Source organism: Sorex fumeus, unplaced genomic scaffold, assembly GCF_029834395.1.
Source record: "Sorex fumeus unplaced genomic scaffold, SorFum_2.1 ptg000099l, whole genome shotgun sequence".
Taxonomy (NCBI): Eukaryota; Metazoa; Chordata; class Mammalia; order Eulipotyphla; family Soricidae; genus Sorex; species Sorex fumeus.
The window spans coordinates 512,970-539,618 of NW_026606156.1; the positions used below are offsets into that span (position 1 = coordinate 512,970).

The 26,649-nt window shown below is 52.0% G+C and overlaps 1 protein-coding gene across 4 annotated transcripts in view; it reads left to right on the plus strand.

The window, feature by feature from the left end:
* ELF2 (E74 like ETS transcription factor 2) overlaps positions 1-22,719 on the plus strand; it is a 46,535-nt gene extending 23,816 nt beyond the window's left edge. Inside the window, exons 1-7 of one of the 4 annotated variants that reach the window (XM_056134532.1) lie at positions 2,316-2,430; positions 12,041-12,154; positions 13,406-13,579; positions 17,183-17,269; positions 18,995-19,187; positions 20,348-20,698; positions 21,041-22,719. In XM_056134532.1, the coding sequence (XP_055990507.1) occupies positions 2,373-2,430; positions 12,041-12,154; positions 13,406-13,579; positions 17,183-17,269; positions 18,995-19,187; positions 20,348-20,698; positions 21,041-21,668 (1,605 nt within the window). In that variant the 5' untranslated portion in view covers positions 2,316-2,372 and the 3' untranslated portion in view covers positions 21,669-22,719. Of the gene's footprint in view, positions 1-2,315; positions 2,431-12,040; positions 12,155-13,405; positions 13,580-17,182; positions 17,270-18,994; positions 19,188-20,347; positions 20,699-21,040 lie in introns of those variants that run through there. The other 3 variants (XM_056134533.1, XM_056134530.1, XM_056134531.1) reach the window with 3 other exon arrangements.
* Positions 22,720-26,649: the final 3,930 nt, after the last annotated feature.

Consider the following 26,649-nt stretch of genomic DNA (forward strand, 5'->3'; position numbering starts at 1 on the left):
TAGAGCGTGTTAAAAATTCTGTAATATTATTGTTAGTACATCCATTGACTATCCTGATTACTTCACTGGAAGTGAAATTCCTGGGTTAAAAATATATGAACCCATTTAGGTTTCTGATATATAATGTAATGCCACATTACTTCCCTGAAGGTCTGTTCCAGTTTCATTTGCTGCAGCGGCCTCTCTTATTTGCTATTTCCAGTATGGCATTAGTGATCTCGAAAACATATCGATGGCTTTTAAAAGCCTGGCTGTGGTAGCAGTGCAGAATTAACATGGAAACCCAGGGAACTTTGTTTTTGCAAGGGCTCTCTCTCTATATACGAATAATTTTTAGTTTTCCTAAATTCACATATCACATGTATGTGTATATATTATGTATTGGTACAAGAATCAATACAAATTAAATGCTTTCACAGTCACTGTCCTCCCGTTGTTCATCGATGTGCTCTCGTGGGCCCAGTAACATTGTGAGACTTGTTACTGTGTTTGGCATATCGAAAAAGCTGCGGGTAGCTTGCTAGGCTTTGGCGTGCGGGCGAGATACTCTCGGTCGCTTGCCGGGCTCTCTGGGAGGGGCAGAGGAACCGAACGGGTTTAAAATTTGTTGTTTTTTGGTTTGGGGACACTGCCTGGTGGTGTTCAGAGCCTCAGTGCTCCTGGTCTCCTGGTCATGTTGGGGGTGGGGGAATGACAATGACGACTTCGTGTCCTGGATTGACCGCTGGGGCTCCATGACCTTTACACACTGCTTTTTTGGGTGGTGGGGTTTGGGCCACATTGACGGTGTGCAGGAATCACTCCCTTGGGGAGGGGGTGCGGTTCCGGGGTCCTGTGCTGCAGGGACTTGATCAACATGGGCAGGCGCAGTGCAAGGCCAGCGCCTCACCCCTGCGCTGGCTCTCTGCCTCATCTTTCTCTCCTCCTCTTGGGCATCAAGCGGTGAGGTTGGGGGTTCGGGGTCAGAGGTGGGGCCCCGCAGCTTCAGGTCTCTCGGAAGTAAAAGTACCAGGCTGACAGGCACATGGCATCGAACCGGACAGAGCAGGTAGACACTCGTTGCTGGGGCTGGAGTGATAGCACAGAGTAGGGCGTTTGCCTTGCACGTGGCTGACCCAGGTTCATTCCCAGCATCCCATATGGTCCCCTGAGCACCGCCAGGAGTAATTCCTGAGTGCATGAGCCAGGAGTAACCTCCGTGCGCTGCCGGATGTGACCCAAAAAGCAAAAAAAAAAAAAAAACACCAAAACTCGCTTCTTCGGATCCTGCCTCAGGAGCAGAGGGAAGAGCTGTGTGGACCGAGAGATTGGGGTGTCCCCTGCTAGACCCGGCTTCACTGTGGCCCGCGGACGAGAGGCAGCCTCATCATCCGTCCCGGTTCCGTGCAGGAGTGGACGTTGCCTTGGGTCCGGTTCAGATGCTGCCTTCCGGGCCGCCCTTAGCCCTGCCCCCACCGGGTTCATTTAGGTTCGGTTCCGGGGGCCCGCAGCGGGCAGTGCCCAGGACTTGGACCACATGCCGCGTGCAGGGGTCACTCGTGGTGGGCTGGGGGGGTCCATAGGAGATGATGCGGGGGACTCGACCCGAGTCCGGCGTGCGTCCCTCCCCGTCGTCCCTGTCGCTCCGGCCCGAGCCGCCCACTCGAGGGGGACAAGCGGGCAGCGGTGCCGGGTCGTGGGTGCCGGGTCCGCCGCGGGGACAGGCCCAACAGGTGCGGCCCCGCTGACCACTCGGACACGGGGCGGGGGGGGCGGTCCCCTGCGCGCTTGTGGGGGGCCAGGGCCCGGCTTCCGCGCACGTGGCACCTCGCGCCCCTCAGTGGAGGCGCGTGTGCGTGTGTGTGTGTGTGTGTGTGGTGGTGGGGGGGTGTCCCTCCTCAGGAATGTCCCCCACCCGCACCCCGCTATTGTGCTCTCCCGTGCCCGGGGCGCCCGGCCCCCGCCGCCGCCTTCGCTTCCCGCCTGCTGGCCGGGCGGCCGGCCGGGGGCGTCCCCGCCTCGGGGGCCGGGCGCCCGGGACTTCCTGTCTGGGCCGGGGCGGAAGGATCGCGCCGCCGCTCGCGGCCCCGCCGCCGCCGCCGCCGCCCCTGCGCCTGCCGTTCGGTGCTGGGCCGGCCGCCGGGCGGGCGGGCGGGCGGGCGGGAGGCGGGCCGGCGGGCGCCGCTTCCTGTGGGCGGCCGGACGGACGCGCAAGGATCCGGGCGTCGGTGCGCGGAGCGTGAGCGCCGCCCGCCCGCCCGCTCGCTCGCTCGCACGGCGGCGGCGTGGCCCGGCCCGCGGGTTCCGCCTCCTCCCCCGCGCCGCGCCGCGCCGCGCCGCGCCGCGCACGGCGGTGGAAGTCAATGTGAAGGCGCCCCAGCCCCGGGAGAAACATGGCGACGTCTCTGCATGAGGGGCCCACCAACCAGCTGGATCTGCTCATCCGGGCGGGTGAGCGCGGCCGCGCGCTGGGGGCCGGCGGGCGGGCGGGCCGGGTGGGGGGCGGCCCGGGCCCCGGCCGGGGGTGCGCGGCGCTCGCGGGGCGGCCGGCCCTGTCCCGGGGGAGCGGCGGGCGGGCGGGCGGGCGGGCGGCATGGAGGCGGCGAATCAGGAAGTGATCACCTTGGCCGGGGACCTGCCGCGCGCGCCGGGCGCTGTCGCCGCGGGCCGGGCGGCGGCGGCGGCGAGCCCGAGTGAAGTTGGGCGCTCGGGGGGCGGCGAGTCGCGCGCGGCGCCCCACTTGCCGGGGAACCAGGAAGTGAGCGCGGCTGTTGTCCCCGGCGCCGCCTGCCACGCTGTCCGGCCCCGCGCGCGGCCCCCGCAGCCCCGCACTTCCGCGTGTCCGCCGCCCGGGACCGCTACCCGCCAAAAGCCCGCGGCGGCCCTGCCCTGCCCCGCCGCCGCCGCCGCCGCCTCCCGCCACGCCGCGGACTAACGGTCCCGGCGGCCCGGGCTGCCCGAAGCCCCGCTCGGGGCCCGCCCGCCCGGAGCCGGAGCCGGAGCCGGTGCCCGCGCCTGCCGCCCTCGCCCCGCGGGCAGCGCCTGGGGGGCGGCGGGGCAAGGACGCGGGGCCGAGCCGGCGCGGCGGGGGACGAGGGTCATTTCTGCACACGCCGTGGGCGGGGGGCGCGGGCCCCCGGGAAGTCGGGGCCGGGGCCCGGAGCGCCCCCTCCCCCGCGCGCCCTCCCCCACGCCTCCCTCCCACCCGAGCGGAAGCGCCGCGGAGAGGACAGCGCGCGCGGGATTGACAGGCGCCGGGTTCCAATCTGCGGGCCGCCAGGTTCCGAAGGCGAACGCGGCTGGCGGGGGGCGGGCCCGCGGGCCGCGGCGGGCCAATGAGCGCGGGGCGGGAGTGAAGCCGCCGGGGTACGCATGGAATTGGAGGGAAGAGGAGTGTAAACACGGAAGTGGCCGGGTGGGGGATGTGCGGCGCCGCGCGCGGCGGCGGCGGCGGCGGCGGCGGAAGGGCACCGGCTTAGGGGACGGGGCGAGGCGGCCCGGCCGCCCGGCCGCCCGGCCGCCCGCTCGCTCCCTCGCTCCCTCGCGCTCTCCCCCCTGCCGTCCTTTGCGCTGCCCTTCTGACGAGAAGTTGGGCCGGAGGAGCTCAGGATCCCGTGGGATGGGGCTCGGGTCCGGGCGTCTCAGGCGGACCCGTGGGTGCGGAGGGAGGCCTGGGCTCTGGGCAGGGCCGCGCTGCGCTTCCCGGAGAAAGTGGCCGAGTCGTTGAGGCACGCCTGACCGTCGTTCTCGGACCCGAGCGAGGACTTGTGTTAGTGACGGGCGTGCTCTACCTGGAGAAGGGGGTTGTGCGTGTGTGGACTTGTGTTAGTGACGGATGTGCAGTACCAGGAGAAGGTGGTTGTGTGTGCGCGTGTGTGTGTGCACTTGTGTTAGTGACGGACGAGCTATACCTGGAGAAGGGGGTTGTGTGTGTGAGGACTTGTGCTGGTGATGGACCTGCAATGCCAGGAGAAGGTGGTTGTGTGTGTGTGTGTGTGTGTGTGGACTTGTGTTAGTGATGGACCTGCAATGCCAGGAGAAGGTGGTTTTGTGTGTGCGTGTGTGTGGTCAGCCCACTGATAACATACAGCAGGTGATACAGGATGCATCTTTTGACTCTGCTTGAAATTGTTCGGGCGACATCTCAGCCATGTTTGGGCCGGTGTCAGATCCGCTTCTTTGGGATGTTTCCCGTGGCCGTGGACACGCCGGAGACCCTTAGAAGGACCCCCGAGGTTGGAGCTTTTGACAAACGTTGTGAACGCTTAGTTTTCACGGTGGAAGGTATTTCCTCCCTAAGCCTTTTGGTTTGTCAACAATACTTAGCTCACCTGTAGGTCTTTTACTTCCAGTGCATACATACAATCTGTGGATTAAAAACAACAGAAAATCAAGGTTTGTTTTTTTTTTCCAAAGGTTTCCATCGCCTCCCCCGCCCCTCCACCCGTTGCTCTTCGGTGTGTACAGCCTTTCTGTCGAAGTTTCCTTTCTGCTTCTAAGGACCCTAAGGAATACTGTGGCTTTATTTCCCCCAGGATTTCTTCAGGCGTGTGTGTTACTCTGAACCCCCTTCATAGGTGTGTGGCGCCACCAGGTTTCTTGGTGGGCTGGGTTGGGTCCAGTGCAGAGCTTGAGCCTTCAGAGATGCTCGCTGGTGCCAATGACGTGGGACCCTGCAGGAGAGGTCCCAGCTCGGGGCTTTGCCCCACCGCCTCTGCGTCCTGTTCTGGCGGGGCATTTCTGCTGCACGTGGCCCTGAGGGGCAGGACAGCGCCTTCAGTGGGCCACCTTGGTGCCTCCAGAGACGGCAGGGGTCCGGCTCGTGCCCAGGAGCGGACAGACTGCGAAATTCTTCCTCAGCTGTCCCCAGGACTGTCCAGAGCGGCCGTCAGGTGCTTGAACGCGTTACTCTTGGTGGCTCTTGGACCCACGCCGGAGCTGGAGCCGCGACTGAGTAGTCAGGGGAACCGCGAGGGTCCCTCTCTGCGGTGTGTTGGTCGCTGCAGGGCGAAGGCTCCAGCCCAGCCCTTGCTTGTCCTGGCGCGAAAGTGTACACAGGGTCTGGCTTGCAGGGCGGTCTTCAAGTCAAAAGACGTTGCCAACAACTAAACTCTCAAGTTTAGTTTTCTTGATTTTTTTTTAAAGCCATCGAGAAATGTGATCATTCGAGAATTGGAAACTCAGGCCCCCAGAGAGCTTGTCTAGTTCAGTGCAGTTATTAAGTGGAAGGGGGGCTCTTTTTCTGGATAGTGAGTCTAAACCTTTTCACTGTCCAGTCTGTCAAAGTGCATTATAAGGTCATGAGTTGAAATTTATATTTATAATTTACCGTAAACTAAAATATCTAGTTATGAACCTTAAAGATCATTAAGGTGAAAAATTAGAATGTGAGCCGAAGCATGTGTTGGAATAAAAATGGAAGGATGGCATTAATTTTTAAAGATTTTGTCAAATGCTTTTGTCAGAAAGGAATTACTCTTAGGAATTCATTGCGTCATTGGGACGAAAATATAAAAAAGTAAGCTAAAGAGCAGTGTAGAATTAATCGGGGTATTTCAACATGAAACAGTTCCCTTCAGGAGCAGATTGAGTTGGTGGAGAAAGGCAGGCAGAAGAGTGTTCTGAGTTTTCCTTGAACTCCTTATGTTCACTTTTAACAAATGTTCAGAGGGGTGCAAGAAAATATTTACAGCTTTTGAGAAATTCGTTATGTGTAAGTGGACAAAATACTGTTGGAGTTTTATGAAAACAATTTCTCTTTTTTGGTGGGAGGGCGCCTATTTGGGCTCTACAGGCCGTGCTCAGGGCCTTCTCCAATCACTGCTGGCAGGGTTCGGGGTACCGTCGGGGTACTGTGTGGGGTGTTGGGGATTGTCTTGCTGCGTGCAACTGCCTCACCTCCTGTACTGTTGCTTCAGCCCTGGGAACAACTTCTGATCTGCACATTTAGGTTAGCGTTTAGAAACCAAAACTTTGAAGAGAAATCCGACACTAAGATTGGGTGTCCCACTAGTTCTATTTGATCATCAATTAGAGCGCCAGTTCGTAAACTCTCACATCTCTCCTGTGATGGTTCTGGTAGTCCCAGGACTCTGCTCTGGGTTTCTTTTAGTCAGAATGGTTTCCTGTCACAGGAGTAAAGGCATTATTGCTTTTTCATTTTCACAGTCCTCAGAGAGATTCTCCAGGGCTTACAAGACTTGGTAGATTGAAGAAACAAATATGACGCTACTATGTTTTTGACTACGACTTGCAGAACGTAAAAGCGCTCCCAACTTGTCGGGTTGCCAGGTCGGTTTTACAAATACATTACGTGGAGGGCCTGGCCAGATGGTGCAGAGCTGGTGAGGCGCTGGCCTTGCGCACAGATGACCTGGTTTGATCCCTGCCACCCCGTGTGGTCGATCCCCTGGACATGCCAGGAGTGATCCCTGATTGCAGAGCCAGGAGTAAGCCCCGAGAACTGCTGGGTTTAACACTTATAAAAAAATATATATGTTACTTGTATTTGCAAGTCTCCAGTATGTTTTAAATGCGTTTTCATTTTTAATCTTAATTTCGGGTAGGAAAAGCGTCTATACCTAGGACTCACGCGAACAGATTCTTAGCAGTCCTCAAAAATTTGACCACGGAAATTTGAGGATAGCTCAGCAGCTATACTTTCATTGCTGGAGCCACAAACCACGCAGAGTTATTGAGTACGTGAAGTGCGGCTGAGAAAGGGAATCTAAAATAGTTAATTTAACTCAGTGATTGAAGCAGTGGAAAACCCCTTTATGTTGTTAAAATGCCCGTGTTCAGGGATTAAGGTGCTTGCTCTGCGTGTGGCGAACCCACTTCAAAATCTGCACCTCATGTGGTCCCCTGAGAACAGCATGAGTGACCTGAGCGCCTCCGGGTGTGGCCCCAATCCCCCCCCCCCAAAAAAAAGGGAGATAATTTTGGACCTGCTGGTTAAATGAACGGAATCCACTTCAGGAAGTTTATTGAGGCGTTACTGGATTTGGCGTACAGGTTTAAGCACACGTCGCGGTCGCGTGTCCAGCACCTTGTGTCTCCGCCGCCCTTAGGCGCCCGTCTGGTGTGCACGCACCTCGCCAGGGGTCTCTTCCTGTCCAGCCACCCCCTTAACTGTTTGCCGCATTTTCTACCTTAAGAAAGTGTTTTTCCCCCCCCTCAACTGGAATGATTTTCCTCATTCTGGTGTTGGGGGCTCGAGCCCGGGACTAGAAAGTTTTTAAATTTTATGTGGCTCACATACTTAAATGGGGCGGCTCTACTTTAGAGAATTATTTCTGTTCTCTTTTCCATACGTACCCTTAAGGGCCATTTTTGATTGGAAGCTCTGCAGGGGGCAAAGCAGGGCCTTGTGGCCCGGCCCTCCCCGCTGTCTCCTGGCGCTCGGTCATCTGTGGCCTTCGGCTCCCCTCGGCGCTTCAGCCGTGGGGCATTAGCGGCCTGGTCAGGTAGGGTGAGGTGATGGCAGAGCCTTGACCTTGAGTGGCTGTGGATGGCAGGGCTTGTAGGGCTGTACCACTGCCGCAGGGAAGGGCTTCTCGGTTTTCCTCGTTGCTCTCAAGTGGAAGTGCTGGTAATTTTTATTTTTGACTGTAGGGACTGGATCTGATGGCAGCGGTCTTTTCTGCCACGCGGAGAGGGTATGTCTCTTGTCAGACTTAATTACCAAGTTTGGTATTTTCTAACAGCTGTTGAGTGAGTCTGGAATAGTCTCCCATGCAGACACCAGTTGATTAGAAAGCTGGAAATGGAACAGAGGACTTGCACCAGTAGTGAAGGAGGGCATAAGCAACATGAACGCGTGGCAACGTGATTAGAATTAAATTGTTTGGGATTTGGATGTATTTATTCCAAGAGAATTGATCAGCAGCATTAGCTGCTGATGGAAACTAGCAAGATACTTGTAAGGCTACTCGGGGCTCCATTGCTTCCCCTCCCCAGGATAGCAAACCAGATATGAAGGAAGTGTTTGGTGCTTTTCAGTGCTTGCTGTGGACTTGCTTGGACTGTGTATACTGTGAAATTTCTTTTCATCCTTACGCATTTGTGCCAGATATTAGTTTAACTTGAATATACATTTGTTAATCTCAACAGGAATGTAAATAGGAGAGGTAATACCATCTCTGTTATCAAAAATTACTAGTTCAAAAACATTACTAGTTAAGGGGCTGGCATGATAGTACAGCAGTAGGGCACTTGCCTTGTATGTGGCCACCGGGTTTAATCCCTGGCATCCCATATGGTCCCCTGAGCATTGCCAGGTGTGGCCCCAAAACAAAATAGTTACTAGCTAATGTCAAAAGAAAAGTAGAAAGAGGAAAATGTTCCCTTAACATAGTGGGCGAACAACTTTTGGAAATGATCAGGTGCACGTTATTGGAGAGTGATCTCAGAATGCTCTGTTAGCAGTTAATTTGTTTAGTTAATTTGTTTGAATATGCTTAGGTTACTAAAGTAAACTGAAAATGACGAACCAGTGCGCTTTTTTTTTTCGGGGGGGTTATTTTTTGTTTTGGGGTCATACCAGGGGGTGCTGAGGGCTTACTCCTGAACCTCTGGTTGGTTCGGGGGACCCCGTGGGTGCTGGGGCATGCACCCTCTCTGCTCTACTCTCTCCTGCCCCCCGCAGGTTTTGAAGTGTTTTACTTGTGTTTGGTCCTGAGAGTCTGATCCTCTGAATCTTAAGTCTTAGCTTCGTGAGGCTAGCGATGCAGTTCCACTTGCATCCGGGTAAGCACACCCCAACCTGAACAGAGTAGATCTTTTAAAACTTGATAATTTACAGGCATTTGATACCTTTTATGGGCTGGAGCGATAGCCCAGCGGGTAGGGCGTTTGCCTTGCATGAGGTCCACCCTGCAGACCTGGAATTGATTTCTCCGCCCCTCTCGGAGAGCCTGGCAAGCTACCGAGAGTATATTGCCTGCACGGCAAATGATATGCCAGACACAGTTAACAACAAATCTCGCAATGGAGGCGTTCCTGGGCCCGCTCGAGCAAATAGATGAACAACGGGGTGACAGTGACAGTGATACCTTTAATATTCTTATCCTAAGCTATTTAAATGGGAATACATGATTTTATTTATTTATTTATTTATTTGACTTCTTGGCTTACACCCGGCAATGCTTGGGTTACTCCTGACTCTGCACTCAGGAATTACTCCTGGTGGAACTCGAGGGTAGGGCGTTTGCCTTGCACGTGGCTGACCTGGGTTTGATCCCTGGCATCCCATATGGTCCTCCAAGCACCGCCAGGAGTAATTCCTGAGTGCAGAGCCAGGAGTAACCCCTGAGCATTGCTGGGTGTGACCCAAAAAGCAAAAAAAAAAAAAAACAAACAAAAAAGAAATAAATTGAATTTGGGGGCACCAACCCCCCACCCCGTGTTACTGGCTCTCAGCAGAGATGCTCCTGCATCTCTGGTGCATGCAAGACAAACGCCTTCTCTCCTGTGCTCTCTCCAACCCAGAAACAAAACTTTTTTGTTTTCGGACCACTCCTGGCAGTGCTTAGGTCTTTACTCCTGGCTCTGTGCTCAGGGAGGACCCTATGAGGCGCCGGGGATTGAACCTGGCCTCATGCAAGCGAAGTACCCTACCTGCTCAACCATCTCTCCAGCCTGGGAATTACTCTTGCAAGTAATAACTTCCACAGGCATAACTAACGTGGAATCTTGAATTGAGAGTGAACCTGATACTGCAGAAGCAATGTAATATGTACCAATGTAATGTGACAGATTTCATTTTGTGTGTAGCTTAGTCGGTAAATTGTTCCTGGGATCCTCTTATTCTGTTAATATCAAATACATCGCTGAAGCTCAGCTTTTACTGTGACAAGAGTTTAGGATATGTCTTAACACAATTACATAAATGAGTTTAGTCAGAGAGTTTTATTAATAGCCCCCAAGATTACAGCTTAATTGCAACATAACAGACTATAAAGGGGATGAAGCCGTTCAGAGCACAGAACTTTTCAAACTTGCCCCAAGTTCTTTAGTGTCCCAGACGTAGTTGGGAGGGGCTCTTTTTCCAGGCCCTTGAGCGCACTGTGGGGTGCTCCTGCGCCCGTTCCTCCGGGCCGAGCTGGAAGGGCCGGTGCTGGGGCCTGTGTTCAGAGAATAAGCCGGGTCACCTAAAGATAGACTGGCTTCAGGCCGGCTGCCTCCTCGGGAGCGTTGGCGTGGAGCAGATTGCCTTAAATGGACAGAGCAGCTGGAGACGCAGCACCTTGGTGGAGAGGCGAGCGGCGGGCGAGCGCGACAGGTGGCCAGCTGGCCTCTGCCGGGGACGGGCCTGGCTCACGCAAGTTTGTGTTTTCCCGTGAAAAGTGGCCTGGGAGTACTTTTTCAACATTTCCATCTTACATGGTGCAATTTGAGTTTGGAAAATTTTATTAAGTGTCTATAAATACACCATTATAATCCTTTGAGAGCACCTCTTAAAATCAAATTAGAAAGTGAAACAAATTCATGTTTCACAACATCTCACCAAGAAGAATATTTGCCCACTTAGAATCAGGACATGAGGGGCCCGAGCCATCGTAGGGGGCTAGGTGCTTGCCTCACATAATGTTGACCTGGGTTTGATTCCCGGCACCCTGCAGTGTCCCCTACGCACTGCCAGAAATAAGCCCTGAGCATCACTGGGTGTGACCCCAAAAACAAATAAAAATAAGATGAATTAGGATGTGAAAGTAATGTGTCCTGAAGGTCATCCTGTTTGTGCCGGGGCGACAGTTTTCTTGGAAGGGTACTTGGCACTTAGTGCTCCTTCGGCATCGAAGAGGAATCTTGGTGCCTGTCCTGTGGGGTCAGTGTTTGCAACAAGAGGTAGTTAATTATGAGTGCGTGGGTCGGAGAGAGCGTCCAGTGAGCAGGGTCCTGGCCGTGTGCTTGACTGGCCCTGACTGATCCCTGAGCATCACAAACCAAGCAAAAGGCTAAGGGGACAGGCTCCGTGACCGGAACCCCCGAGGGTATAGTCTTGAGAGGATGCCAGGCCCTGTGTTTCTTTCTGGGAATCGTTTTATCCTCCGAGCTAAGTAATCTCCTGTGCGAGGAAACTGAGGCTTAGAAGAAAGTAGGCTGCTGACTGAGATGAACAGATTCTGAGCAACAGACTTGAAAGTGGTTACTGCAGTTTCAGAGTGATAAAACCAGCAAAGCATAAAGGAAGTGTTTGGAGAGTTTGGAAAGGTGGAGTCAGAAAAAAAACTTGCATGGTAACTGGAGGTGGGGGGGAGCAGACAATTTTGTGGCAGGGTTTTCTTTTTGTTAGTTTTCGGTCACAGCCAGTGATATTCAGACTCCTACAGTCTGAATTTACTCCTGGTGGTGTGCTGGGGATCAGAACTGATGCCGGGGATCGAATCTGGGTGCACTGCAAACTCCCTACCCGCTGTCCGGTAGCTCTGGCCCCGCTAACAAATTTTTCAAGGTAAATTATGTGTGAATCTCAGCAAAGACAGCCAGGTCTTGATAAGACTACAAGGATCCATGTGTAATGAAGAAAGTTCTCGAGTGTTCAAGCTGAAGAACTCAGCCTGACAAGTCTGATACATTAAATTAATTTAGGAGTGTGTTTTTCTGACTGGTCTTTTTTCTTGGGATTTCTGGAGCTTTAGTGACTGTCAAAATATGTAATTGATTGAACCCTAACCCCCCTCCCCCCCCACACCGCCTGCCCCAAGTTAGTTTAGGCTTAAAAATTCACATTTCAAAAGTCTTTGTAATTTCTAACCTCAGTGATTGCTTTATTAACCTTCCTCCCACCTTTTTTGTTTTTCTGTCTGGGTGACACCTGGCTGTGCTCTGGGGACCGTAGGTGGCGCTGCGGCGGGCAGAGTGGTGGCCACCTTCAAGGAAACACCTTCCCCGCTGGCCAGTCTCCCTCTAAGCAGCTCAGGCCGAAGGGTGCGCAGTCCAGTGGGGCCTTTGGCCTTGCTGGACGTGCTTTAGACAGTCTGTCTCAGTGACGCGGTTCCTGTCCGTTTCTCGCACGGTACACGTGCATGGTAACTGAGTGGGTCTTTTCCCCCCACAGTGGAGGCGTCTGTTCACGGCAGCAGTGCGCACTGTATGGACAAGACCATCGAGGCTGCCGAAGCACTGCTCCACATGGAGTCTCCGACCTGCTTGCGGGAGTCGAGAAGCCCCGGTACGTGAACATACTTCACTTGTCCGGGACGAAAGTGTCTTCCTAACGGAGGGATGACTGTTCTCAGAGTGTGAGGATGAACATCGGTAGCAAGAAGAATTGATCTGTATCTGCAAGTCTCCGCACTTCACTTCCGGAGAGACTGCCAGTCGGGCTAGTGCGCCTCATTTCCCCAACTCTGGGTCCATCCCACCCTTTGGCGTTGGTCCTTTGCGTGAGGCCCATGTGGGCCCATGACGTTACGCTGTGAGCTCTGGATCCTTGATGCATTGGTTGATGGCTCCCTGGCGGCTTGGAGGGAGATGAGCTCGTTTCTGCCATCTCCCTCCTGTTCCTTTGCCCCCTCCCAGAAGACTACCTTGGAGGGCCATTGTGTCCTGATTTTTTAATTTGCTCAAATTTTAATATCCTAGTACTAATTAGACTTAATAAATGTCAGATTGGCCCTTCTCAAGGGGTTTAGAATGACTCCCAGTTGAAGTAAGAACCTCATGTATTATTCAGGGGTCTGGGAAGAAAAGGAGAGCATATTGGTCAATATATTAATCTCGGAGAGTATGGAGCAGCGGTGTGTGTTGAAACAGACACATCAGACCCTGATTATTTCGGGTCTCCTGGATGCTGAGCGGTGCTGTGCAGAGGCCAGGTCCACTCTGTGCTGTGACCCTCCCATCGGATTTTACACGAGGCAACAGTCCCTGGACTCATTACTAATAAGCAGGGGTTCCTTTGCTTCAGATTCTAAAGTGATGATGAACTTTGACTGTTCCATGTGTTTACTTTCACGTCCGTCTGTCTTCCAGTGGAAGAATCATGCTGGGTCAGGGATATGGCTCCGCGGAGTCCTGGCTTGGAGCCCCGTGGTTCTTTGGCCCCCTCCCAAAACCTGTGGGTGGGTACTTGAAGACAGTTCCCATTAAAGAGCCTGTGGACGTTTTCCCAATTGTCAAAATAACTGAAAGTCTTTTCTCATGAGCTGAGAAACACCTCCAAGTGAATAAGGGATCGACGGTTTGTGATACCTCCTTACCTTATCAGTGTCCTCAAATCCAGCATCGATTTCAAATCCAAATCCAGTATCGATTTCCTCACATACTTTAGAGCCTACTGCACATTCACCAAATCAGCATCCGGCTTACCCTGTGGGGAGAACTTATTAGCAGGCCTTACTGCTACTGAATATTGAATTGCCCACATTGGGAACCAGTAATAGGGGTGGGGACATTTTAATTTTTCAACTTTTTTTTATAGTGGAAGTGTTTGTCCCTCCTTGTGTATCAACTCCAGAATTTATTCACGCTGCTATGCGACCTGACGTCATTACTGAAACGGTCGTGGAGGTGTCGACAGAGGAGTCTGAGCCCATGGACACCTCTCCGATACCAACATCTCCTGAGAGCCACGAGCCTATGAGAAAGAAAAAAGGTAGGGCGTTTGTGGACCTTTCTAGAAAGGCGGGCACATTTTGTGGGGGAGGTTTTTCCCCCCCCATCAAGGGACTTGGAAAATATGTGACATAAAGTTAGGATGTTGTCTTAATGAGAGATCCTCCAAAGGCAACAGACTGAGGGTTTATTTTGTGCTTTAACATATTTATACTGTGCAAAGGAGCATAAAAGTGCTTGCCTGAAAATAAGATTAAAGAAAATGTTAGTCACACAGCAGGAAGATGAGAGATTCAGTGTGGAACTTTCTACTTTCTACCTTTTAGGTATTGGTTATTTAAAAAAACAAAATATTCTTCATGGTTTTAAAATCTCCCCACCTTTCTTGTGGGCATTAAAGTAAAAAAGTCAGGTGATCACTGGTACCGCATCTGGGCCCCCATCTCCACTGGTTGTGGTCCAGAAGCAACACCCGCTCATCCCTCCCCGCCCCCTGAGGTAGAGTGCAGGACGAAGCCCAGTGTTCCTCGCTCTCCGTGCCTTGCGTTTTGTTTCTGTCTTGTGGCATGGGAATTGAATTTAGGTCTTGTGCTTGTGTATGAGGCTGTTAGTTACTATTAACACAGAGCCATATTCCCAGCCCTTACCTTGGATTTAAAGCACCAAGATTGCTGAGACACGCTTGTTTTTGTTCCTTGGTTTTTTTTTTTTTCCTTTTGTCACACCCAGTGGTCCTCAGGACCTATGCTTAGCTCTGCACTTAGGGACCACAGGACACCATATGTGGTACTGGGGATTGAACCCAGGTTGGCTGCGTGCAAGACAAGTGCCTAGTCACTGTGCTATCACTCCAGCCCCAACTGGAAGACACTGTTAAGTGGAAAAAATAGTGAGTAGGGACCAGTTTCGCCTCTGTGACTCTGGCTGGCAGCTGTACTCATCGGGGCCCTGAATGAGGCCCAAGGCTCCTGGGCATCCCATGGGACCGGAGGAGGTGGTGTGGCCTTGTCCTGTTTGAAGCAAAGGTAGCACTGGCGAGTGAAGAAATGAAATCTGATAGAATTTAGTACTCACGTATTCTATGCCCTGGGCCTGTGCCCGTTGCTGTGGGTTCTGATAAAGGAAGAGTGTCACCCTTCATAACACATGAAGGGTGGCTGTCTCCTGAGAGCTCTGAATGAAAGAAACGAGAAGACTTGCTTCTATAAATATTTGTAGACAAAGGCTGTTTCCAGTGGCAGCTTTCTAAGGAGGGAAGGACCCAGAAAAGCTGGCGTGAATGATCCAACTGAGACCAGAAGCAAGAGATAAGCGACAAGTTTAGTGTTCGGGGAAGTGGTCTTAATGGGGATGGGCTTACTGACCCAAAATCACACACCAAAACATCCTATGGCTGTGGTTAAGTGCACTTGGGGCAAGGTTAGGTAGGTGCCATTGCTCTTGTTGGTGACAGCTTCTCTTTCTATTTTCAAATCTTAGTAGTCTAGACTAGTAAGTGTCTTTAAGACGGTGTCGCGTGAAGTATACAAAAGTTAGTTTTACTGTATTGGTAAGAGAGTCACTGTCACTGTCCTCCTGTTGTTCATCGATTTGCCCGAGTGGGCCTAGGAACATTGTGAGACTTGTGTTACTATGTTTGACATATCGAATATGCCAGGCGAGATATTCTCAGTAGCTTGCCAGTCTCTCCAAGAGGGGCGGAAGAATCGAACTTCTGTTGGCCTGGTTGGCTGAGTGCAAGGCAAACGCCCTACCAGCTGTGCTATCGCTCTAGCCTGGTAAGAGAGTACAGAGGGCGTAATGCACCTCCAGAAGTTAGCCCTGAGCACAGAGCCAGGAGTAAACTTCCTAGCACAGTTGGGTGTGTATGTATGTAGGTATGACCGAAAATAAAAAAAAAATTTTAAAAGGGTAATTTTACTCCAAAGCACCCCTCCCCTCCCAATTTTAAGTACTTCGGTACTGTTGGTTGGGCACAGCAGGTAGGGCGTTTGCCTTGCATGCGGACAACATGGCCAACCCTAGTACAATTCCTCTGCCCCTCTTGGAGGGCCCGGCAAGCTACTCAGAGTATCTCGCCCGCATGGCAGAGCCTGGCAAGCTCCCTGTGGCGTATTCAATATGCCAAACACAGTTACAAGTTTCACAATGTTACTGGGCCCGCTCGAGCAAATCGATGAACAGCAGGAGGACAGTGCTCCTGTTGGTTAAAACGCTGGCTGCATAGGAAACACAATTTACCCGTTAGGGTTAACTTTTCCTTAAACTTTCATCCTTGAAATCAGGATTTGGCAAAGATGTTAGTCATTTTTACTGATTTCCTACATGTAAAAGTTACTTAAAATTGAGAAATTAACCTGTTTTTTTTTTTTTTTTTTTTTTTTTTTTTGGTTTTTGGGTCACACCCGGCGATGCTCAGGGGTTACTCCTGGCTCTTGCACTCAGGAATTGCTCCTGGCGGTGCTCGGGGGACCATATGGGGTGCTGGGAATCGAACCTGTGTCGGTCATGTTGGCTGCGTGCAAGGCAAACGCCCTACCCGCTATGCTATCGGTCCAGCCCCGAAATTAACCTGTTTTAAGAAGGAGGTCAGTGAGCTTTTGATTTGAATTTTTGCCAAAGTATTCTTCCAGATGATCAGGATTACCTTAATAAAATCTTAAATCATAATAGCTCTGTATTTTAAATAGACACTTATATCAGCTCTTTCTCTTCCCCCCCCCCCCCCCGGGTCACACCCAGAGATACTTAGGGATTATTCCTGGCTTGCACTTAGGAATTATTCCTGGTGGTGCTCTGGGAGCCATATGGAATGCCAGGGATCAAACTCGGCCTGGCCACATGCAAGGCAAACGTCCTCCCCACTGTACTATCACTCTGGCTCCAGTTCAGCTCTTTATTTAGCTCTAAATAATCCTTGCTAATGCAGAATAGAGTGACAGGTAATCAGTAATAATCCATTTAGTCTGGAAATAGGATCTAGTACAGAATCCTCCCTCAGTGCCGGATGCCGACTCCCATGTTTGAGATTTGGAGTCAGCGTAGAGCAGCTTTGCTTCCTCTCACTGCTCTAGATGTGTCGAGAGTCTGTGCCAGGAGTGAGTAGAACGGGACGGACACCCATGGATTAGCCATGAAATCATTACTTGGAAGACATTTTTTACTGTCTTGATGTGTGTTTGTATTAAAGTGGGGGGATTTGAACAGTGATGCTTGAAATCTGGGATATTGATTGGCTTAGAATGTTTGAAACAATCTTTTTGAGCTCAAAAAGATTATTAGATTATTAGCTCCTCAGCAGTAGGGAGTGGAAGGATTTATCTAACAATATTATACAACAACAAACAAAAGTTATACTGAGACTGGTTTTTATTGCTGTGTTGTTGAAACAGGTTAGCACATTGAGCCTCTGATCATAGAAATAACAGATGAGTCGTACCTGATTTCTCATAGAGCTCTGAATGCTCCTGCCAACTGACCGTTGTAATCTAAGATACAGAAATGTTTTCAATACTCTCTCTAAAAGCAATTTTTATGTGCAAAGTACATTAATCTGCAAATGGATGTTCACTTTCAAAGTTGGATAATCTTATTTTTCTTGTTTGCAATGTAGTCTTATACCCCCTCCCTTTTTTTTTTCCAGTTGGCCGTAAACCAAAGACCCAGCAATCACCAATTTCCAATGGGTCTCCTGAGTTAGGTATAAAGAAGAAGCCCAGGGAAGGAAAAGGTAACTGGGTGGGTTGTTTGGGAAGTGTTGGTTTTACTCATCCGGAGCTCAGGCATCTGGGGGCCTTGGGGGTGCCGGTGCTTGTACAGGGAAGGAGCCACTGTTCTGTGCCAGCTTAACTTTGGTTTCTCCCGAGTTTCATACAGGACATGGCCCAGCACTCGGGCTGTTTATACAGTACCTCTTGGGCCAGAGGCGCTCAGGGTCCACCAGGGCCAAGCCTGGCAGTGCCAGGTGAGGGATCAGTGGGGGGTTATGTGGTGCTGGGAGTTGGTTTTGGCTTTTTCAAGTACAGAACGTAAGCTATAGCCCTTTGAGATGTTTTCTCTTTTTGGTGCGGGGACAGGTCTGGGTGGTATTTAGGGGTAAAGGGGGCTCCTCATGGTGATTCAGCCCTGGTCGACAGGTGCCTGCTGGGGCGTAAGGTTAGGGTGTTGGATCTGCGCTCAGGAATCACGGCTTTGGGGCCCTATGGGATGCTAGGGATTGAACCCTGGTTGGCTGCCTGCAAAGCAAGCACCTTCCCCACGGTACTCGCTCAGGCCTCGAGGGATCACTTCTGACAGTGCTTTGGGTACCTTACGTGGTGCTGGGGATCGAATTCAGGGTCACCTGCATGCAAAGCAAAAAGGCTTCCCTTTCTGAATTCTGTGTCTTTCCCAAATCCTGCCTGGAAAACACTTGCTGATCCCTACCTTGGGGAGGAGATCGATGGAGTGGAACAATTTCAGATCTACGAGGGCGAAAGATGTGGCCCATGACTGGAAAGAAACAAAAACGATGAGTGTTCCCTTTAGTTAACGCATCGTGTTGGCTTGCATAAAATCCCTCTGCGCTGGGGAGAAAACGGACTAAGGCACTGGTCGTGCACACTGGGGACTCTAGTTCAGCCCCCAGCGCCACATGATCCCTGAGACAGCCAGGACTAGCCTCCAAGCACTGTCGAGTGTGACTTTTAGACTGATATGTAAAAACAAGTTTAGTGGGTTTTTGAGGTTCTTTTTTCTTTCTTCTTTTTTTCTTTTTGGGTCACACCTGGCGATGCATAGGAGTTACTCCTGGCGGTACTTGAGGGACCATATGGGATGTTGAAAATCGAACCCGGGTCTGCCACGTGCAAGGCAAACGCCCTACCCGCTGTGCTATGGCTCCAGCCCCAGTTTAGTGTTTTTTTGAGGTGCAATTTATTTTATTCAGATTTCAAACGTGGGTAACTTTGATTCAGTTTAATCTGGGTTCACTTTGTTAAGTAAATTATTCTGCCTTGCCTTTACTGAACCCAGAGCCAGAGATGGGGCTGGAGCCATAGTGTAGTGGGAAGACACTTGATTTGCATGTGTGCGACCTGGGTTCAACCTGGCATCTCATTTGGTCCTCTGAGCTCCACCAGGTGTGGTCCAGAAACTTAAAAAAAAAAGAAAAAAGAAAACCCAAAAATAAATCAGAAGACAGCCAAGAAAAGCCAAATCCATGAAAAGGAAGGAGACAAGGCCCGTGAGCCGGGAGCTCTGTGGGAACTGGTGGCGTGCAGTGGGCACCGGCAGACGGGCATCGCAGGGGTGGAGGGCTGGCCACTGTTCGCGTGCTGGGGACAGGCAGGACTCAGGAGCCAGGCATTTTCTTTTGTCACTAATGAATTATGCTAGTGCAATTAAGCGTTTGTATTTAAGTACATTAGCGAGTTTTGCATTACTATAATTTTTTTTATTATCATTGTTTTCAAAGGAAACACAACCTATTTGTGGGAGTTTCTTCTAGATCTCCTTCAAGATAAAAATACTTGTCCTCGGTATATTAAGTGGACTCAGAGAGAAAAGGGCATATTTAAGCTTGTGGACTCGAAAGCTGTCTCGAAGCTTTGGGGAAAGCACAAGAACAAGCCAGACATGAACTATGAAACGATGGGACGGGCTTTGAGGTAAGAACACAAAAAATTAACCTTCAGATCAGACAGATCTTCACACTATATGTTAGCTGTTCAGAGCGACATGGTTAGAAGTTTATTTATTGCTTTTTGGGTCACACCCGGCGATGCTCAGTGTATACTGCTGGCTGCACCCAGGAATTACTCTTGGTGGTGCTTGGGGGACCCTATGGGATGCTGGGAATCAAACCTGGGTCGGCCACATGCAAGGCAAACGCCCTACCTGTGTGCTATTGCTCCAGCCCCTAGAAGTTTCTTAATAACTTTTAGTCTGGGAAATATTTTAGGGCCCCACTGCTTTTTGGAGTTAGAATTTGGGGCCACACCTAGCAGTGCTCAGGGGCTACTCTTGGGGTTACTTGGAAAACGTGCTTTTGCAGAAAGTTCACTTTTGCACTTAAAAGTTATTTATTTCTCACACAGAAAGTTGTAAGGCTTTTCCTCGGACCTCGTGGTGGTTGGGCCACACCTGGCCGTACTCACAGCTTATCCTAGTTGGTGTTGGCTTGGCCGCGTGCCAGGCTAGTGCCTGCCTCTCTCCTCCCCAAAGTGGCAAAGCTTGGAAGAAAACTAAACCCAGACCAAATGAGTTTCCAAACTCCTAGCATTTAGTTTCGCAGATTGTTGAGTGACTTTCGTCTGGATAGACAGCTGTCTCCTAGGCCTCGAGACTCGCACGGGTCTGGCTTGTCATTAGTGTTGGGTGGGATTCCTCCCCCCCTCCCCCCACCCTAGCTGAGAAGAGCTGCTGAGGTGGCTTGCCACTTAGGGCCTGTGTAAATCAGTGTCTGTAAAATACAGAGAAACGGTTGTAGGCAAAATGACTTCCTTACGGGAGGTGAGAGGCTGGAGAGATGAGCACGGCTTTGCAGGCAAGAGCCCTGGGCTCCCTCCCATTTCTCCGTGTTCCTCCAAGCCCTATCAGGAGGTGTCCCTGAGCCCCACTGGGTGCGGCCCCCCAAAAAAGAGGATTCTGAGCGACTTAGGTTCTCGGACACCAGGTTCCAACTTTGTGCTCCAAACGCTTCGCCTTTCCAGCGGTGAGGCAGAAGGCACTCACACCCTTACGGGAGCAGGGCCCGGCTAGTCCCCACGGTGTTGGGAGCTGGTGGGCTCGGGGGTAACACGTGACCGACTTGTGCGTTTCCTGGCAGATACTACTACCAAAGGGGCATTCTGGCGAAGGTCGAGGGACAGCGGCTTGTCTACCAGTTCAAGGACATGCCCAAAAACATCGTGGTCATCGATGACGACAAGAGTGAAGCCTGCAGTGAAGAGTTGGCAGCGGCTTCTGACGACAAGTCCCTGGAGCGCGTGTCGGTGTCTGCAGAAAGCCTCCTGAAGGTGGCGGCGTCCGTGCGCGGCGGGAAGAACGCCTCACCGCTCAGCTGCTCCCGGACAGACAAGAGCGTCGCGCGGGTGCTGAATATCACGTCCCCTGGTCACGACTCTTCATCCAGATCGCCACCTGCCACTGCTTCTGTGGCCTCTCCAGCAGCTCCACGGTGAGGGAGGGGACGGCCCTGGGGACAGTGCACTTTCTCGAAAGTTCCTTGATGGCAATGGTGGGTTTCTCTTTTAATGTTAGCCTTTTAAGAACCCACTGATTGTAGGTGTATTTGATTTTCCATGGAGATGTGTCAACTCACTGAAATTGCTTGTTAACGGCGATTTAAGAACTTAACGTGGGCTTTTCCCAAATGTGTGGTTTTGTGATCTTTCATATTCTGCCCTTCAGGGATTCTCAGAGTGTTTGTAAAGTCTAGGAACACCATACACGGTTCGGGTGTGTGTGCCTCATTCTGTTCCAGACCAGTTTTCTAATACTGAAACTTTTTGGAATCTAGGACAGTCCGTGTGGCGATGCAGGTCCCCGTCGTAATGACATCGTTGGGTCAGAAAATCTCCACGGTGGCCGTCCAGTCTGTGAACGCGGGCGCGCCATTGGTCAGCAGCAGCAGCCCCGGCACCGCGAGCTCCCCGAAGGTGGTGATCCAGACCATCCCCACCGTGGTGCCTGCCGCGGCCGAGAGCGGAGACAAAATCACCATGCAGCCTGCCAAGATCATCACCATCCCTGCCACGCAGCTGGCGCAGTGCCAGCTGCAGACCAAGTCCAGTCTGCCTGGCTCGGGCAGCATTAACATTGTGGGCACCCCTCTGGCCGTGAGAGCACTTACCCCCGTTTCCATCGCCCATGGTACCCCCGTCATGAGACTCTCCGTGCCTGCCCCCCAGACCTCCAGCCAGACACCCCCCCGGGTAATCAGCGCGGTCATCAAGGGGCCCGAGGCTCAGGCCGAAGCCTTGGCCAAAAGGCCAGAGCATGACGGGAAGACCTTGCAGCTGGCCCAGGAGGAAAAGCCCGCCGACGGCGGCAAGACGGTCACCCACGTCGTGGTGGTCAGCGCGCCGTCAGCCATCGCCCTTCCCGTCACCATGAAAACGGAGGGACTCGTGACCTGTGAGAAGTAAGACTGTCCGTGATGGAACTGACGGAAACACTTGGAAGGGATGGCTGCGGGGAAAGTCAAAGAAGACTGACTTTAAACGTTTTGATGCGTAGGAGAAAATCATCTTACTGGAAGTCAATTACCTTTCCCATGTTTCAGTGGGAAGTGAACTAACTTCATATCAGATGCTGACGGAAACTGCCTCTTCCGGTGGGACGCGGAGCCCGTCCGTCCATCAGAAGGCTCAGAGGGACCAAGCCAGTCACTACAATGTCAGTCACACTAAGCCTCGGCACACTAACGTTCTGTAAGAGGGACAGTTCCACGGGGTAGGGGCGGGCGATCGCATTGTTACCTAGAGCGATTCTCGATGCATTTTATATGCATACCAGCAATTCTTACTGTGTTCACACAGAACTCACTTAACTGGTGCTATGTGAAGACTCTGCTAATATAGTTCTTGTAGAATGTGAATTGAAGAACGGATCCAAAAGCTTCAGAAGGAGGAGAGCAAAAAATGACCTAGTGTGTTTTTTTCCTTTGGGTTTTTTTTTTTGTTTGTTTTGTTTTGTTTTTTATCATATAGCTTTTAAGCTGATTTAAAACAAAGGCCTTAGACTAATTTTCGGTTTTCTTTCTTGAAATAAGCTAATGGCTTGTTTGTGTAAAGCTTTTTTATTAAAGAAAAATTTTAAAATCTTGTACCTAGCACAGTATTGTTATAGAATTTACATGTAACATTTTATATGGTAGTTTAAGTCTGTCGGTTTCTTAATTGTGGACAAATTCACAGTTGGCTCCGGCCTTTTGCTGTCACATGCCTGTGTCACTCAGCAGCCCTGCATCGGTGCCGACATAGCAGTTCAGGCCCAGCATGAATTTTTGTCAGATAGCTCTAATACCTGGAGTTTTTTTTTCTTTTTTTTAGTTGAAGTTTAAGAGGGAAAGTACCAGTGTTCAGATTTGAACTATAATAGTTTGTATATTCAACATTTGAAGTATATTCTATTTTGTTGTACTCTTGTTTCAAAGTGTATTCAAGTAGGTTTTCTGAAATATAGATATGAAATTTATCTTGTGTTTGGTCTTTGGTGGTATTCCTAACACTATTCCAGAGGTAGCGGGGAGCCTGGTTCAGGAGTCCGGCCGGCTGCCATGGTAGAAGCTGTTTCTCTGGCCCAGGACGTGGACATTAGGCACATCCCCTCCATGTTGCTGCCTTCTTTCTACTTATTAGTGCGAATTCTACAGCCCTACACCTCGCGATGGAGTTGCTGTTGCATGTTGACTGCACATACTGATTTACACGTATGTGTCAGATCACTTCATTCTCGGTTCGGAGGAATGAGGACTCCTTGGCCCTTTGACAGATCTGAGCGCAGAGGTAGCCGTGGGTGGGGAGCATTTCACACCCAGCTACACCGTCACATCTTTATTCTCTTTCTACTCCCAGGAAAATTGTTTTTGTGGCCTTGAATTGTGTGTTTTATCAGCTTCTAGGGTCAACAAAAATGTTTGTAACAACTTCTGTTGTAATCTTTTTTTCTCTTGCCCACAAATACACGACAGCCCTTGAAATACTCCGTCCTTCAAGCGTTTCTTGGGGAGCGGGTCTCCTAAGAAGCCCACCTTGAACCCGCACTGTGGCACTTCTGAGTTCCAGCCCCGGAGTCTCGCTCGATGGGTCTGGTTTGGTGTTCTCCCGGGGCCAGCGTGAGTGGCAAGTGTGTGAGAGGTCCTTCCTGGAGACGCAGACATTGCGCGCATCTGGTAACGGTTACTACAAACTTAGGTCATGCTGTGTGTGTGGCTCAAAATTGAAGCGCCAACTTCCAGGCGGACGTCATTGAACGCGCGGTGATTCGCTTCGGCCACACCTGCCTAGCTTGGCCCGATGCTACCTGAACGCTTCTTTGTGTCTTTCGGATAAGTACCTGAGGTGTCGATTTGCAGTCAGTCATCCTCACCCGTTTGTGCTGGCTGGCTGGCAGAAATGGGCAATGAGCTGGCAGGGCGTTTGCTCACAGCCCGTGCGAGTTGGAGACCGTGAGCTTGTATCTGCCTCAGAGCCACGTCGAGCCACCACTGCAGCGCCTCCACCTCCCGTCCACTGCCCGTCCCTGCAGCCAGGCCCCTCGCTCTGTGAGCATCTACTTCCTCCGGGCCCATCCTTGCGTCCTCTTTGCTCTCCTGTCCACCTCTAGGGGCTCCTTGGTCACGGTTCCAGCCCACCGCCCGGCTCTCCAGTGAGTTCTCGGTCTCAGGCCGGTTTCTCCGCCGCGCTGGCGGCCCTGGCTCCTCTTGGGATCTGCTTTGCTTTGCCGTCTCCTTGAGGCTCTTCCTCAGACGATAGTTCCAAGTGTTGAATCGATGTGTTGAGGATTTAGATCCTGTGTTTGGCAGGATAACTCCCACTCATCAAAAGTTTGCTGTCCTTGGCGGTCTTGTGTGCGTGATGGTCAGGGGGACTGGACCGGCTCTGCTCTAGCTGTGGGTCTGGGGATTGGGAACAAGGGTCGCCCCCGGCCACCCTGCCCGCCTCCGTCTCCCACCCTCCAGCTAACACTCAAGCTCTGGGAAGGGTTTCTCGAATTCCACTGGCTCTTCTCAGTGTCCAAATGAATTCCCTTCCGTTTCAGATCTTTTGTCTGCTTTATGACATAATCACTCCTACATGACATAATCAGCAGCCAAGGGCCCTTCTAGAAACCTCCCCAGCAGTCTTTGCCCAGGTTCCACGGCAGGAGTCTTAGTTCCTCTCGGGGCTGGAGAGATAGCACAGCGGGTAGGGCATTTGCCTTGCTTGCGGCCGACTCGGGTTCGATTCCCAGCATCCCATGTGGTCCCCTGAGCACCAGCAGGAGTAATTCCTGAGTGCAGAGCCAGGAGTAACCCCTGAGCATCGCCAGATGTGACCCAAAAAGAGATTTAAAAAAAAAAAAGTTCCTCTCCCAGGACTGCAGAGAGCTCGGGGCTTAAAGTGCTTGTCTTACATGGCATCCGGCCCGTGTACCTTTTTCTAACTCATGGTCACCTGAGCTCAGAGCCTGTGGCTCAGACCCTCTCCCAGGCCCCCCCTGCCTGAAGCCCGCCACTCCACAGTGGCTGCTGCCTCCCTCCCCAGGAACCTTCTGAGATGCCAAGAGTTGACGCGGGCGGGGTGCTTCCTTTGTTCTTCCAGTCCTCGCCGGCCCAGCTCTGCTGGTGCATCTTTCTGGACCGTTCTTTGTCGTGGACTGGAGTTTGCTCTTGGAGGTGACCGCGCCTCAGAACACAAGTTTCAGAAATAGGTTTGGGAAGTGCAGTGGAAGTGAGGTGGCCTTTGGGGAGAAATTTCCTTGGGGACTAGCAGTGCGGGGCAGGTGGCGGCAGGGACAGCAGCGTCACCTCGGGGCTGCTGTGGACACTGTTGGGGTCCAGCAGCTGGCCTCTGCTCACTGTGTCTTCAGGTGCTCCCGCCGCGGAAGCCACGACTCCCCACACAGTACCATTTCCCACGCTCCCAACCTCACAGCCTTCTAGCACCTCCTTTTCTGTTCGCGCTTCCAATGTGTGAGTTGGGGTCCCCGGGTCCCTCACTGCCAGGTGGAGGCCACCAGTTTCCCCTCCACAGCACGTGCCTCCCTCTGTGCTAGCCTGAGCCCCCACAGCTGCCCCTGGGACCCCCGCAGCCTTTTAGCTTGGGTGTCCTCGGGAACACGGATTTCTGGTGCTTTCAGGAGATCCGGAGCCAGAACGCCCTCCGTGTCAATGAAGGTGCTTCTGAGTTGGACAGGAACGGCTACCTTGCTGCATACCAGGGCCCCCCAGAGAGATGTCACACCCCCACGGCCCAGTTTGTACTTGGGCCAGTTAAATCAGGGCATGGCACGGCCCTCCACTTCAGGCGACTTCTCTGCTCAGACTGAGTGTTGTGTTACTACCAACGACTTAAAAACACATCCTGTACCCATCCTTGACTCTGGCCTTTTTTTCCCTCACATGAAACTCTGGAATGAGTCTAGTGAAATCCCACATCACTGTGCCTTGTCTTTAGATAGCTTGCGGAGGTTCCGTACGATAGTTCCAACAGTGCTGCCATCATTTAAAAACACCTGGCTTATTTCCCAGAACAGAACCTATATGAGGCCAGACCCGCTGGTGCTCAGGGGCTATTCCTGGCCTTGCGTTCAGGAGTGACCCCTGGCAGTTTCTGGGGGGACCATGTATGGTGCTGGGGATCGATCTGCCTTCACTCAATCTACCGCCTTAAACGGACTGAATCGACCCCAGTTTGCTCAGAAGAAGATTGTAGTTTTAGAAATGGCCAAGTCACCTGAGGCTCACTGATGCGAATCATGCCATACTTAGTTTGACGAGACACATCTAGAAAACCCACCCGGGTACAGGGAAGCAGTTCCAAGAGGTTTGGAGCAGTTGAAACAAACTCTGGTTCTGAAGCACAAATCAGAATTGGACCGTTTTAAGAATCCGTTGCACTGTTCCTTGTGTTAGGAACAAGAACTTCTCAGCAAGACTCTGGACTCAACATAGAAACAGAACTCGGCCCCTGCGGGCAGTTAAACTTTAGCCCCAACCTCCAAAAAGGAGTGTGGGGAGAGGGAAGAATAGTCTCGGAATAAATGACCCGAGTGTTGCCAGGGCTGTGGGTGCTTCGGGGTCTCCCCATGATCCCTTCAGGTTTGCCGACCCGGACGCCCAAATCCAGAATCCACCAGCGTATGGTCCCGCTTCTGGCCCAGCACCTGTCAGGTTAGGCTAACGTTCTAGACCTGTGTAACTCGCAAAAATTTCAAGTTGTTGGAAGAATAAGTGAAAGTAACCCAGTCCAGTGAAACGAGTCCAAGAAGACGAGGCAAAGGAAAACAGCCCGGCTGAGACAACTCGGTCAGGTGAGCGCTACCGTGGGGCTTGGAGTGTCTGGCCACTGAGCCAACCTGTGACCCCCTCCTTGAGCCTCGGGGCTGCCCTGCCTCTGGCTGTGTCTGCTTTATTATTTTTCT